This window comes from Melospiza georgiana, chromosome 2 (assembly GCF_028018845.1).
Source record: "Melospiza georgiana isolate bMelGeo1 chromosome 2, bMelGeo1.pri, whole genome shotgun sequence".
Classification (NCBI taxonomy): domain Eukaryota; kingdom Metazoa; phylum Chordata; class Aves; order Passeriformes; family Passerellidae; genus Melospiza; species Melospiza georgiana.
In genome coordinates this window covers 53,371,287-53,384,165 of record NC_080431.1, presented here as the reverse complement: position 1 = coordinate 53,384,165, position 12,879 = coordinate 53,371,287, and the positions used below count along the sequence as shown (strand labels likewise).

The following is a 12,879-nucleotide window of genomic DNA, read 5'->3' as shown; positions in this document are numbered from 1 at the left end:
AAAGTTGAAATCAGAAAATAACCAAACTAAAAATTCTGCAATTTACTGGACAATTTATGTGAATACAGCTGCTCATTGCATAAATGTCATATCTTTCAGTTTGGTTCATGTAGCAAGATACAGTTTTTCAGTTATACACTGCAAAAAGATGATGTTCTGGCTAGATGATTACAGAAAGTGTAAGCAGATTGAAACTGAAATCTTCAGGGGGCACTTTTTAATCAAAGAACTTATTTTTCTGGTCTGAACTGGGTCAAAAACAAATTCTAAAAAAGTGGAATTTCCCTTGGGATGGAGAAATAGATTTTTCCTTGCTCTTTCTTCAAACCCAAACTGCTGTGCTCCAAAGTAACATTTTTATTACCTAACTGATCTTTGTTCCCTGATTTGAAAGCATAAAAGCTGAGTTGAATCCTTTTGTACCCTAGCAGATGATATACAGATTATACCCAGAAACCCACTGAAAATACTCAAGCTGCCCTTCCCTATTCATGAAGCAGAGAGAATGTGTCTCCTGGCCCAAGAGATTACTCTTTTAGCTTGGTTTAATTCTCCAAAATTCTAAAATCCTCTCTCACGCTTGAAAGATTTTCCAAGACCTGAAGAGTGAAGATGTTGCCAAGTCATTCCGGAAGCAGATCAACAAGAAGGAGGGGATCTGTGCCATTGGTGGCACGTCGGAGCAGTCCAGTGCTGGCACCCAGCACTCCTACTCAGGTGGGTGCAGCTGGCCCTCCCTGACAGCAGCAGCACAAACACCTGCCCACTGCTGCCTCTGCTCACCAGGGAGGCTCCCCACTGCTGATAACCCATTTCACTGCGCATTTTAGCAGGCACTCATTCTGTAAACTCTCCTTGCAACCTGATAGCTCCTGACTTTTTCCCGTGGAGGGTACAACTCCATCAGGGCTTTTCTCCTAGCCTGTTTCTCCAAGCTGAAAGTTGGTTGCTGTTACCTCCTGGGCACAGCCCACTCTGAAGCAGTTCCATGGGGAGGAGGTTCTACCCTTGGCAATCTTCTGCAGGGACAGCAGTTGGGGACTCTGTTCTCCCTTCTCTCTGGGGAAGGGAGAACAGAGGATGCTTCCAAGGGCTCCATCCATCCTCATCCCGGAGGGCACCTCCTCTGGGAGCTACTGGAGCCATGTGAGCTGCTGCTGGTACAGGATAGCTCTGCTTCAGCCCTGCTGAGCTACAGGCACATCTGCCCATTACCCTCTGAGTGCTCTTTGTCAGAGCCCAGTCCTGGCCAGGCTTTTCTAGATATTCCACATGAAGAGGTTGTAATCTGCAATACAGAATTGTTTGAAGTTATGTGGGGTTTCTGTTTAGCAGAGTGGTACACTGCATTCAAATGACAGTGAAAGCACAAATTACCACTTGCAGAGCTTAACATCTGCACCACACATTAGAAGCACATGGACTTCATTACCAGTCTCTGTAATATGCCTGATCTCATGACCCAGGCAACCCCCAGTGAGTGAGAAGGGGTATTGAGGGAGTATTAACCAGCTCAAGCCCTTTGCTGTCCTCAGCTCCTTTGCTGGTCTCCTGAGAGCCTCTTCCATGCAGGGTTTTGTTGATCAGTCACACTGGTGGGAAAGGCTCCCCCAGGAGTTCTGCCTGTGTCAGTAAAATGATGGTAGAGGCACTGCACAGCAAACTGATGGATTTGACGTTGTGTCCACAGAGGAAGAAAAATATGCCTTTGTCAACTGGATTAACAAAGCCCTTGAGAAGGACCCTGACTGCAAGCACGTGGTGCCAATGAATCCAGAGACAGATGACCTCTTCCAGGCGGTCGGTGATGGCATAGTGCTTTGGTAAATGATACCTTTCCTTCTCACAAATGGGAGCCATGAGTCTGCAAAAACTCACATTTCTGTTCAAAGTGAACAGAATTTACTGCTGAATTTACATTAAGCTCAGGAGTGTTTGCAGACTCAGGGCATTGATAATACTAGGGTTTTGTGCTTCTTTTATCTTCAGAAATATAAAGCATATTTCATGCTTAATGAGAATTTTTTCTTGCCTCTAGACACTTACAATTAGATGAAGTAAGTGAAATTTGAGGAGCTGCTTGGTTTTATTTTTGCCCAAGGACTTTTGGTGTTTCACACAAAACAGCACAAAATAGTGAGTGCTTCCACAGACATTTTCTGCACAATAAACTTCTCATACAACTTCACCTTGTGGCATTCTTGGCCTCATTGTACCTATAGTACAATCTGTGTGTAGCTCAAAATAATTGCTTAAGTATTGAGTGTGTGCCTCTGTGTATATATGTAGAAGCAGAGGGTGATAATCTGTTTTTGTCAAGTAACTCTCTAGCTCTTTGACTTGTCCTGCAATGTAGAGAACTTGTATTTTGTGCACATATAGCTTAATGTATTTCTTGTTATTTTTTTTCTTTTATTTCCAGTAAGATGATCAACTTTTCAGTGCCAGATACCATTGATGAGAGAACAATCAACAAAAAGAAACTCACACCCTTCACAATACAGGTACTTAAACACAGCAAAATCCTTTGCTTTTCCCCTTAGGATGCTTTTGTGTAATCACTTAGAGGAAAGGCTGGTTCTGCCCAACACAGGCAAAGTTGTTTGTGGCACAGTGAGATGCTCAGGTCCATGTCATAAAAACACTAAGACTTATATTCACATTTCTTTCCACACATATGAGCAACCTGACTAACAAAACACAATGAATAATGTTCACCAGATCAGAGCTTTAGATGCTTTGTGGTAGATGCTCTATGAATGCAAGAGCACAGAGATAATAGTGACCAATTGCCATTGGAGTATCTCTCAGAAGGCTGAATCCCTCTTTTAAGGCATGGCAATGGACCTGAACTCACAACTGCTGTTGTTGCAGTCTGATGTCCTCACCAAAATACTAACTGTGACCCTGGAAGTGCCAGTGCAACATGCCTGGGATTGGACCATTGTTGTTGCATGCCTTTTAAAAGCCAGTGTTTCACCTTGAATACTGAATCCCTCCTTTATTTCTATCACATGCACATATCTATGATTTTTAAATGGACAAAAAGGGTGTTAATTTTCACTACTTAAAGTTTATTGTGCTTCTCACACAGCAGTATGTAGAGAGATATTTTTATATGAACAACATCTATTACCTGGTACAGGGTATAAATAGATATATGGAATAGATATGAACCTAACCCAGTTTAGCCCTCAGCTACTCTGATTTGATGGAACATTAGCCAGACTCAAATAAGCTCAGAAGCCATTAAATTGGATTTTTATGCTGTATACCTCGTTTTTCAGTTCTAATCATTTTGGTCAGCAGCATAACTTAATGATGCAGCTCAGATCAATCCCTGTCACATGTAGACATGATTTGATCAATATAGCTTCCACTTTAACTTAACCCTTTTACAGCTGTCTGCTGGAGAAAAGGCAATTAATTTGAAATGGTACCATTTTTCTAGCTTATGAGAAGTTACACTATGTCTCTCTCTGCATTTTATATCTAATCAGATCTCCCTGTCATGACAGCAGTGATGAAATTCATGTGAAAAACTGCAAATCTGTGTGATAAATTATATTTTCCTGGCCTCTTTGCCTGCCTTGCTTGCCCTCTGTTTACAAAGCCACCTTTTTGTATAGTGGTAGACCTGAGGATCAGATTTTCTTATTCCCTTTATTTTAAATGGACAGGAAATGGCAAAGGAACATAATGTTCCTGAAATATCACTTTTATTTCTGCCTGTCACTGTGAATCACTGAATCCCTCAGCTTCCTCTGCATGCTCCCAAACCAGGAGTCCATACTCCAAAGTTCAAAAAGAAAATGTCCAGATATTACCAGTCCTGACCTTGTCTGAACTGCAAGGCTAAAAACTCATCAGGTTTGTTCACACTGATTCCTGGGACAGCGTGTTCTTTGCAAACACTGCCAGCCAACAGCTTACTTGTGTCTTAGGTATCAGGGCTTTTGCAGTGCTCAGGGAGAGGAGAGCCTGGAATATCTGCCAGTTGATGGGGCTGTAGCTCCTTTCCTCCTCCTTGTGTGCAGCACTGAGTAGAGGAGAGTTTGCCCCATGCTGAAGCTACATCTGTATTTGAGCATGAGCTCGAGCAATAGACCTGGGGAGAGCCTGGCCTGGGTAACCAACATTGAGCCATGACATCACTGTGAATGTAGCTGTATGCCCTGAGCTCCAGTGCCTTGTGACCTGACATTGGCCACTTCTGCCAAAATGAGGTCCTTTCTGTCTTTGTGTTGAGACCCAGAATCTGTCTGTAAATCCCTAGGGGAGTCTGCATTCCCCTGCTTGCTGTGGCCAGACATGTATCCTGGGCTGAATCAAAAGAACTGTGGCCAGCAGGTCATGGGAAATGGTTCTGTCCTTGTATTCCCCTCTGGTGAGCACTCAGAGCACCCACCTGGAGCACTGCCTCCAGAAAGGCATGGTTCTGCGTGCTTAAATTGCATTAAATGCAATGAAGTTGCCTGCAGATTTCATTCATTTTGGCTGTGCTCCCTTCCTGTAGCCTCAGCTCTCAAGTTCTGCATCATTCAAAAGTTCTCATCTTTTCCTAGGAAAATCTGAACCTAGCCCTGAACTCTGCTTCAGCCATTGGGTGCCATGTTGTTAACATTGGAGCTGAAGACTTAAAAGAAGGGAAACCTTACCTGGTTCTGGGTCTTTTGTGGCAAGTCATCAAAATTGGACTCTTTGCTGACATAGAGATCAGCAGGAATGAAGGTATGTATGGCTCTTCCTTTCAGTGCCCCACTGTCATCACTGCAGAGTCTTTAGGATAAAGCTATTAAAAAAAACCAACTGGATTTTAATTTTTTTCTTCAAGTATTTGTTGTCTGTTTTCTTGACTGGTCTAATTTTCCTTGCTTTTCACAAGCTTCAGCACTCAGAAGTCCAAGGCTTTCTGCAGAGTTGTGTGTTCAGAACCTTTCCATGCTCATTGGGTCAGGAATGGTGGTCTGCATCCAAGTATATTGGTGTATTGATGCTAAATCTGGGATAAGCAAATCTGCATTCAGGAAGCTTGACTCCTTCTTGCTCTTGATTGCCAAACATCTTTCTTTGTGAAATCATAATTATAGAATCATAGAATAATTTAGGCTGGAAGTAACCTGTGGAGGTGCACCTTGGAGATCTGACTCACCCATCCAGCCACCTGCTTTCACCCATACAACATCTTAAGTACAACATCTTAATGTCAGTTGAGGTAGCTCAGGGCCTTTTCTTGTGTTTCCTGGGCAGCCTGTTCCAGAGCCCAACCACTCTTGCTCTGATTTTTTTTTTCCTAGTTAGAATCTAGTTGGAATTTCCCTTCTGGCACCTTGTGTCCACAGCTCCTCATCCTTTTCCTGTGCATACTGGAAAAGTGCAGATCTGGCCACTCTATAATAGTTGAAGACAATACTTGCTCCCCTCTCAAACCTTTTTCCAGGCTAAATAGTCCCAGTTTTCTCATCCTCTTCCATTATATCACAAACTTCCATCCAAACATTTTTGTGTCCTTCCACTAAACTCGCTTCAGTTTGTCAATGTCTCTTTTATACTGGGGAGCCAGAAACTGAACCCAGCATTCCAGGTGTGTCTCACCAATGCCAAAATTCTCCATGAAGTAGCTTCATCACGAAGGCTGCGGGTGTACCTGCAGCCCACACAGCACCTCATCTTGCTGCTTTGTTCCCCATGCCTCTGGACAGTCCCTCACCCAACAGTGACACTTCTTTCCTCCAGTTTCTGTGCAGGTGTTACCTTCATTGCCTCACCCCTTTCACATTTCTGTCCCTTTCATTGCCAGAGCTGCCAGTTCCCATTCCTTTGTAGGTAGCCTTGCCCTGCTTATTTGCTATTTTTTTCCTTTCTGGTATTTTCTCCTTCACTTCTCATCTAAGACTTCATCTAAGGCTAGACAAGCCAAGAAAATTCTGATTTTTTTCAGGTTCTCTCTTTCCCTCATAGCCCTTTTCTGCAGCTGTTTCAGGTAGAACTCCCCTTTCTTGAACATGAGACCCTGTATTTCCAATGAATTTTCATGAGCACATTATATCAAGCTAGTAATACATCCCAACCTCTATGGGAATTACCTAGGATGCACTTAATATCATGTTGGATTTTCCCCATGTCATATCAAATAGTGGCTCAGAGTAGCTTAGAAGACATCTAATCCACTCAGGTTCTCATCCTTCGTTCATATAAGCTTTTAGCTAATAGCAGTTATTCATATTAATTCCCCAGAGAAGGTCTTTGAACATGGCACTATTAAATTGCATTCCATTTTTATTACTGTCATCTAGTTCCTTCTGTCTGGTTTCCTGATCATCCTCTGTATTGACTATGCCACCTATTGACTATCATCTTCACATTTTTAGCATGTTGTAAGTATTTGTGCCAAGATAATTGATGCAAAAAAAAAGGAGAAAACATTAGTCCAAAAATCAATCCACAGTCAACTCCACAAGAATCCTTCTTCCAGCCTTCTGGCAGTGTCAACACTGTTCTCTTCATAAAATCCTCTGTCTATTTTCAAATGCTTTTATTATCCCCCTCTGGTCCACTTTAACCCCATTGCACCCTATATCAAATTATCTGTGTAATTATCTCCAGTTATGGTCTGTCTCCACTGTTTCCTTTATGTAGCCAATCCATAATTCTTTCAAGGTCTGACAAAAGATACTGGAAGAAAATCAGAGCAATGTAACACACTCTCCTTTTTTTACCACATTAATAGTTAGTTTCCTTGTTAGTTCCTTTCAAAACTCATTCTAAAGCCTTTCATGATCCAAGTTTCAAGGGTCAATCCTCCCATCCTGCCTGTTCCTCCTTTTGTGAACATAATATCAATTTGTCTGTGTAAATAGAGTATCTCCTGAATTGACAGATGAATTAGCCCTGCTGGCCCACAAGCCCATGAGGTCATGTGCAAGTGTTCCAGAATGCCTGTGTGAATCCAGTTTCAGTGTGAAGGTCACTGAGATTTCTTCCATCTAAGCTGCAAAAAGCCTGTGTTCATATTTTCATTCCAAGCTTACCCCTGTGCTCAGCATCACTGCATCCAGCTCTGCACTGCTCAGCACAGAAAGACTTGGACCTGTTGGAGTGGGTCCAGAGGAAGGTCACAGAAAGGCTCAGGGTGCTGGGCACTCCAAGAAGTTGGGCTGAGAGAGCTGAGATTGTTCAGCCTGTAGAAGGGAAGGTTCCAGGGAGATCTTATCACAGCCTTCAATGCTTCAAGGGGCTTATGAGAAAGATGATTACATAATTTTCAGTGGGGCCTGTTGCAATAGCAAAAGGGGTAATGGTTTTAAACAAAAGAGGGTAGATTTAGACTGGATATGAGGAAGGAATTTTTTGCAATGAAGGTGGTGAAACACTGGCAGAGGTTGCCCAGAGAGGTGGTAGATGCCCCATTTCTGGAAACATTCGAAGTCATGTCAAATGGGGCTCTGAACAAACTGATTTAGTTGAAGTTGTCCCTGCTCATTGCAGGGAGGGTTGATAAGACCTTTATACTCATGGGCAGTTCTTAGACCACACTGAAATTGTCTTCCACTTGAATATGATCCATTACTAGATACACAAATTGCAACCTTGGACTCTATTGGTGAGACCCTTTTTCTGTTTACATCCTCTTTCATGCTAACCCAGCTTGAATTTTAGCAACATTTTGGCAACTCACATTTTACAAACTAGGGCAGGAAAACATGAAAGAGAGAAAACAGTTATACATTTTCTTCGACAAGTAGTCACATCATTATTTTTATTTATTTTTTCCTGCTTAGCCTTGATTGCTCTTCTGAGAGAAGGAGAGAGCCTGGAGGATCTGATGAAATTGTCTCCAGAGGACCTGCTGTTGAGATGGGCAAACTATCATCTGGAAAATGCAGGATGCAATAAAGTCAACAACTTCAGCTCAGACATCAAGGTATGAGAAATACTGACCAACAAAAGCAAAACAGCAGCTCTACACCCAAATTCCTGCCCTCCACACGGGCTGTGCACTGAAACACTCCAAGCAGCTGAACAAATGGAGCTGGGTACATAAAATGCTTCCATTGGGGTTTACCTTTGCACTTAGTAGTATTCCTTCTCTTCCTCCTGACCTCCCAGTTATCACTGCCAGCTCCTGCACACCAGATGCCTGGGAAAGGAATGGCTGCTGGCTCTGGACAGGGCATTAGATGCTGTATTTTCAGTTCCCTGCCTCTATTGCTCAGCTCCTTTCCAAATCTCCCTAAATTACTCTTGACCTGACTTTTGTTTGGAAAAGCCTGAACCTTACTCAAACACGTAGAGAAAGATGATTGAGCATTTCCAATTCCCCTTGATCTTTCCTCACTTGATCTTTCCTTCACCTAGGCTATGAGCTCCTCTGTCCCAACATTTGCTATAGCCCTGAATGCAGTTTTCTGTGAGTTTCAATTCACTGGGACTATTGAAATAATTCACTGGGGCTACAGCTAGACAGGGAGACTCGTGCAAGGCTGGGTCTGTAGTCTGGCAGCATTATTTCATATACTCAGGACCTCTTGAGCTTGTGGGTGCAGATTTCAGCAGAGCTTTCTCTGTAGGACCTTTGTTGTTCCCAGACAGATGTAGCTGAGCCTCAGTGGTGCCCACTGATGAATTTCAGATCCTAAAAGCCAGTGTGAGTCCCAGACAGCATTCCAGATCTGTAGAGGGTGTATAAGGGAGGGTATCTGAGCTGGCTTACAAGAAAGCCAGGGGCTGGCCAGCACACCAACCTCACCTGACTTCTCTGCTCCCAGAATGGCTTGGGAAAAATCCAGCTCCCATGGTACCTGGTCATAGGCTTCACTAGGGACTGAAACATAAGCACAAGCATTTAATTGAAATACAGAAAAAACCCACCAGGGAAGGCAACAGGAGGGGTAGAGAGTCACATCTGATAGTACAGTTTTTATTGTAACAGATTTTTGGTTGACTGGGTGGAGGTGACTGGAGAATATCCATAAAAAGGGAAGGGAATGGAGTCTTTCCCATCTTTCTGTGTGCTGGCCAAAAAGACTATGGTTCAGCTGGTTAAATCTTATCTACAGCTGAAAGCTAAATCACAATTCTGGTGTTTACAGTTAGAAAAGAAGGCACACATTTACAAGATTTCAGTGTTTACAGGCATTCTCTAACTGAGAATGCACCTCACTTCTGTTGTAAATAACCACTTCCTAGATACAGTACATAGTAATACAGATGTAAAATATTTAAAATAATTCAGGTAGTCTGCTTAATATTTTGAAGAGCATCAGTTGGGTTAGTTAGTCAAGTCCCTAGACATTAAAATGTAGCTTCATTTTCAGTTCTTTGAGCTCTTTTTGAAGTGAGTTAATATTTTTCACATATGGAAGCAGCGTTGTATTTCACAAAAGATTAAAGACACAACATGATAAACCCTTGTCTTGTTCTTGCCCTTTTGCCTGAAAAATGCTAGTATTGTTGTCAGTGTTAACTTTTGTCCTTGAAAACTATGCTTTCTCTTCCACAACTGTTCCAGCCTTGCTTTGAAATCTACTTTAAACATCTGCTTTCTCCTTCTGCATTTTCTTTTATTAAATGCTCAGCAGCCTGACTTCTACAGCATTATAAAGGTATGCATTTTCTTACCTCTAATTTTACCTTCAGATTAAGTGAATTCTGATATCATTTTGTTGTTGCTGTCCTTTCTGTAAGTTCCACACACAGCATTCTTGTCTCGTGTGTTGGGCATTCTCCAGCACATATATATTGTGCTGGAGAAGGGGAGAAATAGATTTGGCAAACACAGCATAAAGTAGGAATTGCTAAGTGCTTCCAGCTTAATTAATTTAATTATGTAGCCCAATGATCGATGTAATAAAAATGAAGCATGCAGGCACATTGTTCAGGGGAGCACTGGCAAGCAAAGGGCTGAGCTTTAGATGTAATTTTTCTTCCCTTTAATTTCTCTGTCTGTCACAGGACTCAAGAGCTTATTACCATTTGCTGAACCAAGTTGCCCCCAAGGGAGATGAAGAAGGCATTCCAGCTATTACTATTGACATGTCAGGATTAAGGGTAAGATGAGATAAGTTTGGAGTAAATGCCAATATTTTCTGTCCATTACTTGCATTCATGGCCAACACAGGGCTGGGATGTCAGAACCAGCAAATTCTTTCTTGCATTGCAACACGCTTGTAAATCAGAAATCAAAGCTTCCAAAGAATTAAAGAAGAATTAAGAATTATGTGTTTGGATTTTTGTTAGCTAGTAACTCTGAAACTTCAGCAACCATTTAATCATACTGATAAACTACCAGCATGTAACAAGTGTATTTAAATACATTTATCTGTCCATCACATTTATATGGAATTTGGCTGTAAAAGCAATATAGTGAGGTGGCTGAATCGTTGGCAAAGCCCATTTGAAAACACAGACTTGCCATCAGTAAAAGTGGGAACGGGAATAGCTGTAAATCCATCAAGGAGCTGCTTTAGCAGCTAGATGCCCACAAGGAGACCCAGGTGGGCTGGGTGCAGTGCTGGGGAGATGAGGCTGACATCCCATTTGTGCTGGGCAGGAGAAGGATGACGTGCAGCGAGCCGAGTGCATGCTGCAGCAGGCTGAGCGCCTCGGCTGCCGCCAGTTCGTCACCGCCACCGACGTCGTCCGCGGCAACCCCAAGCTCAACCTGGCCTTCATCGCCAACCTGTTCAACAAATACCCTGCCCTGCATAAGCCAGAGAACCAGGACATCGACTGGGGCTCCATTGAAGGTCAGGAAAATGCAGATATCTCACGGTGCACTGTGGTGTTTCCCTTGCATCTCCTTCTGTTCATGGTTCAGTGCTGTTGGGGGATAGAAGATAAGAAAATAAAGATAGTGTATAAAGCAATCTTACCCCTAAGGAGTTGCAGCTGGGCCAGTTATGAAAGATTAGGAGCAGGCTTGACTTTAACAGGCCACAGCTGTAACCAATGAGAAGAAGAGCGCTATAAAAGAGTGGGGTGGCTGGTTGAGAAGGGAGCTGGAGTTGGTGCTCTGAGGAGATGACCATGAGAAACACCAAGAAGATATGAAACTTTTGTGATAAGTTGACAACAGTATGGAAGCCCTGCAATAAGATGACAACACAATGGGCTGTAAATTCAGTTAGGGTTTCCTCTCAAGACACTTACATTACTGAAGTGTGGTGTTCTGCAGGCCTTTGATTGATGTGTCTGTTGTTTTAGGTGAGACAAGGGAAGAAAGGACATTTAGGAACTGGATGAACTCCCTCGGTGTTAATCCACGAGTAAATCACTTGTACAGGTAAGATGAGGTATTGCACTTCCTTCAGATGATAAATACAGCCAGCAAGTTGATTGCAAGAATATAAAAACTTCTGGGCCCTATAAGAATATATGCTGCTTTGTGTTTCCCAGGGAACTAAGTTTACCTCTGCTAATAGTTGAATCATGTTTCTTTCCTCTGTTCTTTGGACAATAATGTACCTTTTTTGTTGTTTTTAGTGACCTGTCGGATGCCTTGGTTATCTTCCAACTCTATGAAAAGATCAAAGTGCCAGTAGACTGGAACAGGGTGAACAAACCACCATATCCTAAACTGGGTGGCAACATGAAGAAGGTACAAAAAGCTAGAATATCTCCAGTAGTGATGCCTTATCCTCAGTGAATGCCTGAATAATTTCAAACGGCAGTGTGGGTATTCATGTTGCTCTACAGTCCCAAGGAGAGCACCTTAAATATTTTTGTGCTTTGTCAGTGGATAATTTTTCATTCTGAAAAAGAAATCTACATTAGACTCACTCGCTGTGTTGACAGGTAAAAAATATTTGTTGCATAAAAAGACTTGACAACTTTTGTATCAGTATTTAGAAACTGTATTTGCAGATCCCTTTTACTACTGCTTTAGGCACTGATTGTAATGCATCTGGACTGTGAGATGCATGGCACCAGCTTAATTGCAGCTGTCTGGATCACTGCCCTCCACTTCAAATGAAGACAGTGATGATAAGCATTCTTGATCAGATGCATCAAGAACCAATCATACAGTTGCTGCTAAATGCAAAGCTTTCTCCCAACTATCTGGATGAGTAATTGCATCCAGTTAGGCCAAAGTGATCAACCCATCTAAAATATTGGCTGGGACACTAATCCTTTGTCTCAGTGCAATGCCACAATGCTGGAGCTACCCATGAGCCATACACTTTTATTTTCCAGGCTAATCTGCTTTTCAGGCCCTAATAATGAAGTATAGCATTTTCTTCTATGTTAAATGTTCAGAATGGTATTTTTGGGATGGATCTGCCTGCTGGTAGTCAATCAGCTGTTCTATCACAGAGCCCAGTGTTCCTGTTTGCCCAGGAGGATCTAGGCTGAGTGATCCAAAGAATTTAATGTAATAGTGTCTTGTCCTCTTTCTTTTTCTTTTTTTTTTCCCTATATTTTTGACCCTGCCATAACAGCTTGAAAACTGCAACTATGCAGTGGAACTGGGAAAGAATCAAGCCAAATTCTCCCTTGTTGGCATTGCTGGGCAAGATCTGAATGAAGGAAACCGTACGCTCACACTGGCCTTAATCTGGCAGCTGATGAGAAGGTAGGTCAGAGCATTTTGGTGTGCTCAGTTTGCATTGCAGTTGTTTCCTGATGCTCTCACTGAGGAGGCTCCACAGGCTACAGCCTTCTCACTCCTCTGTTTGCACTTCAGTTCCAGGGCACAGTGACCTTCTGCTCACTCCTTCTTAAGGATGTGATCAGAGCACACATCTTGTGGGCAAGGCCATTACAGTTGGCTCATGCAGAAGATTATTATTGTCACTACCTGCATAGCAACAAGAAATGTTTGTTGCATAGAAGAGAAGAAAAGAAGTTAAAAGGTCTCTGTATCGGGGAATGGGGACA

At 42.5% G+C, this 12,879-nt stretch overlaps 1 protein-coding gene across 4 annotated transcripts in view; it reads left to right on the top strand.

Annotated features, from left to right (window-relative positions):
• LCP1 (lymphocyte cytosolic protein 1) overlaps positions 1-12,879 on the top strand; it is a 50,222-nt gene that overhangs the window by 31,512 nt on the left and 5,831 nt on the right. For 2 of the 4 annotated variants that reach the window (XM_058045225.1, XM_058045224.1), the window contains exons 4-14: positions 588-717; positions 1,691-1,823; positions 2,423-2,504; positions 4,566-4,731; positions 7,782-7,924; positions 9,579-9,605; positions 9,955-10,050; positions 10,553-10,748; positions 11,206-11,284; positions 11,485-11,599; positions 12,441-12,574. In XM_058045225.1, the coding sequence (XP_057901208.1) occupies positions 588-717; positions 1,691-1,823; positions 2,423-2,504; positions 4,566-4,731; positions 7,782-7,924; positions 9,579-9,605; positions 9,955-10,050; positions 10,553-10,748; positions 11,206-11,284; positions 11,485-11,599; positions 12,441-12,574 (1,301 nt within the window). The remainder of the gene's footprint in view (positions 1-587; positions 718-1,690; positions 1,824-2,422; positions 2,505-4,565; positions 4,732-7,781; positions 7,925-9,578; positions 9,606-9,954; positions 10,051-10,552; positions 10,749-11,205; positions 11,285-11,484; positions 11,600-12,440; positions 12,575-12,879) is intronic. The other 2 variants (XM_058045226.1, XM_058045227.1) reach the window with 2 other exon arrangements.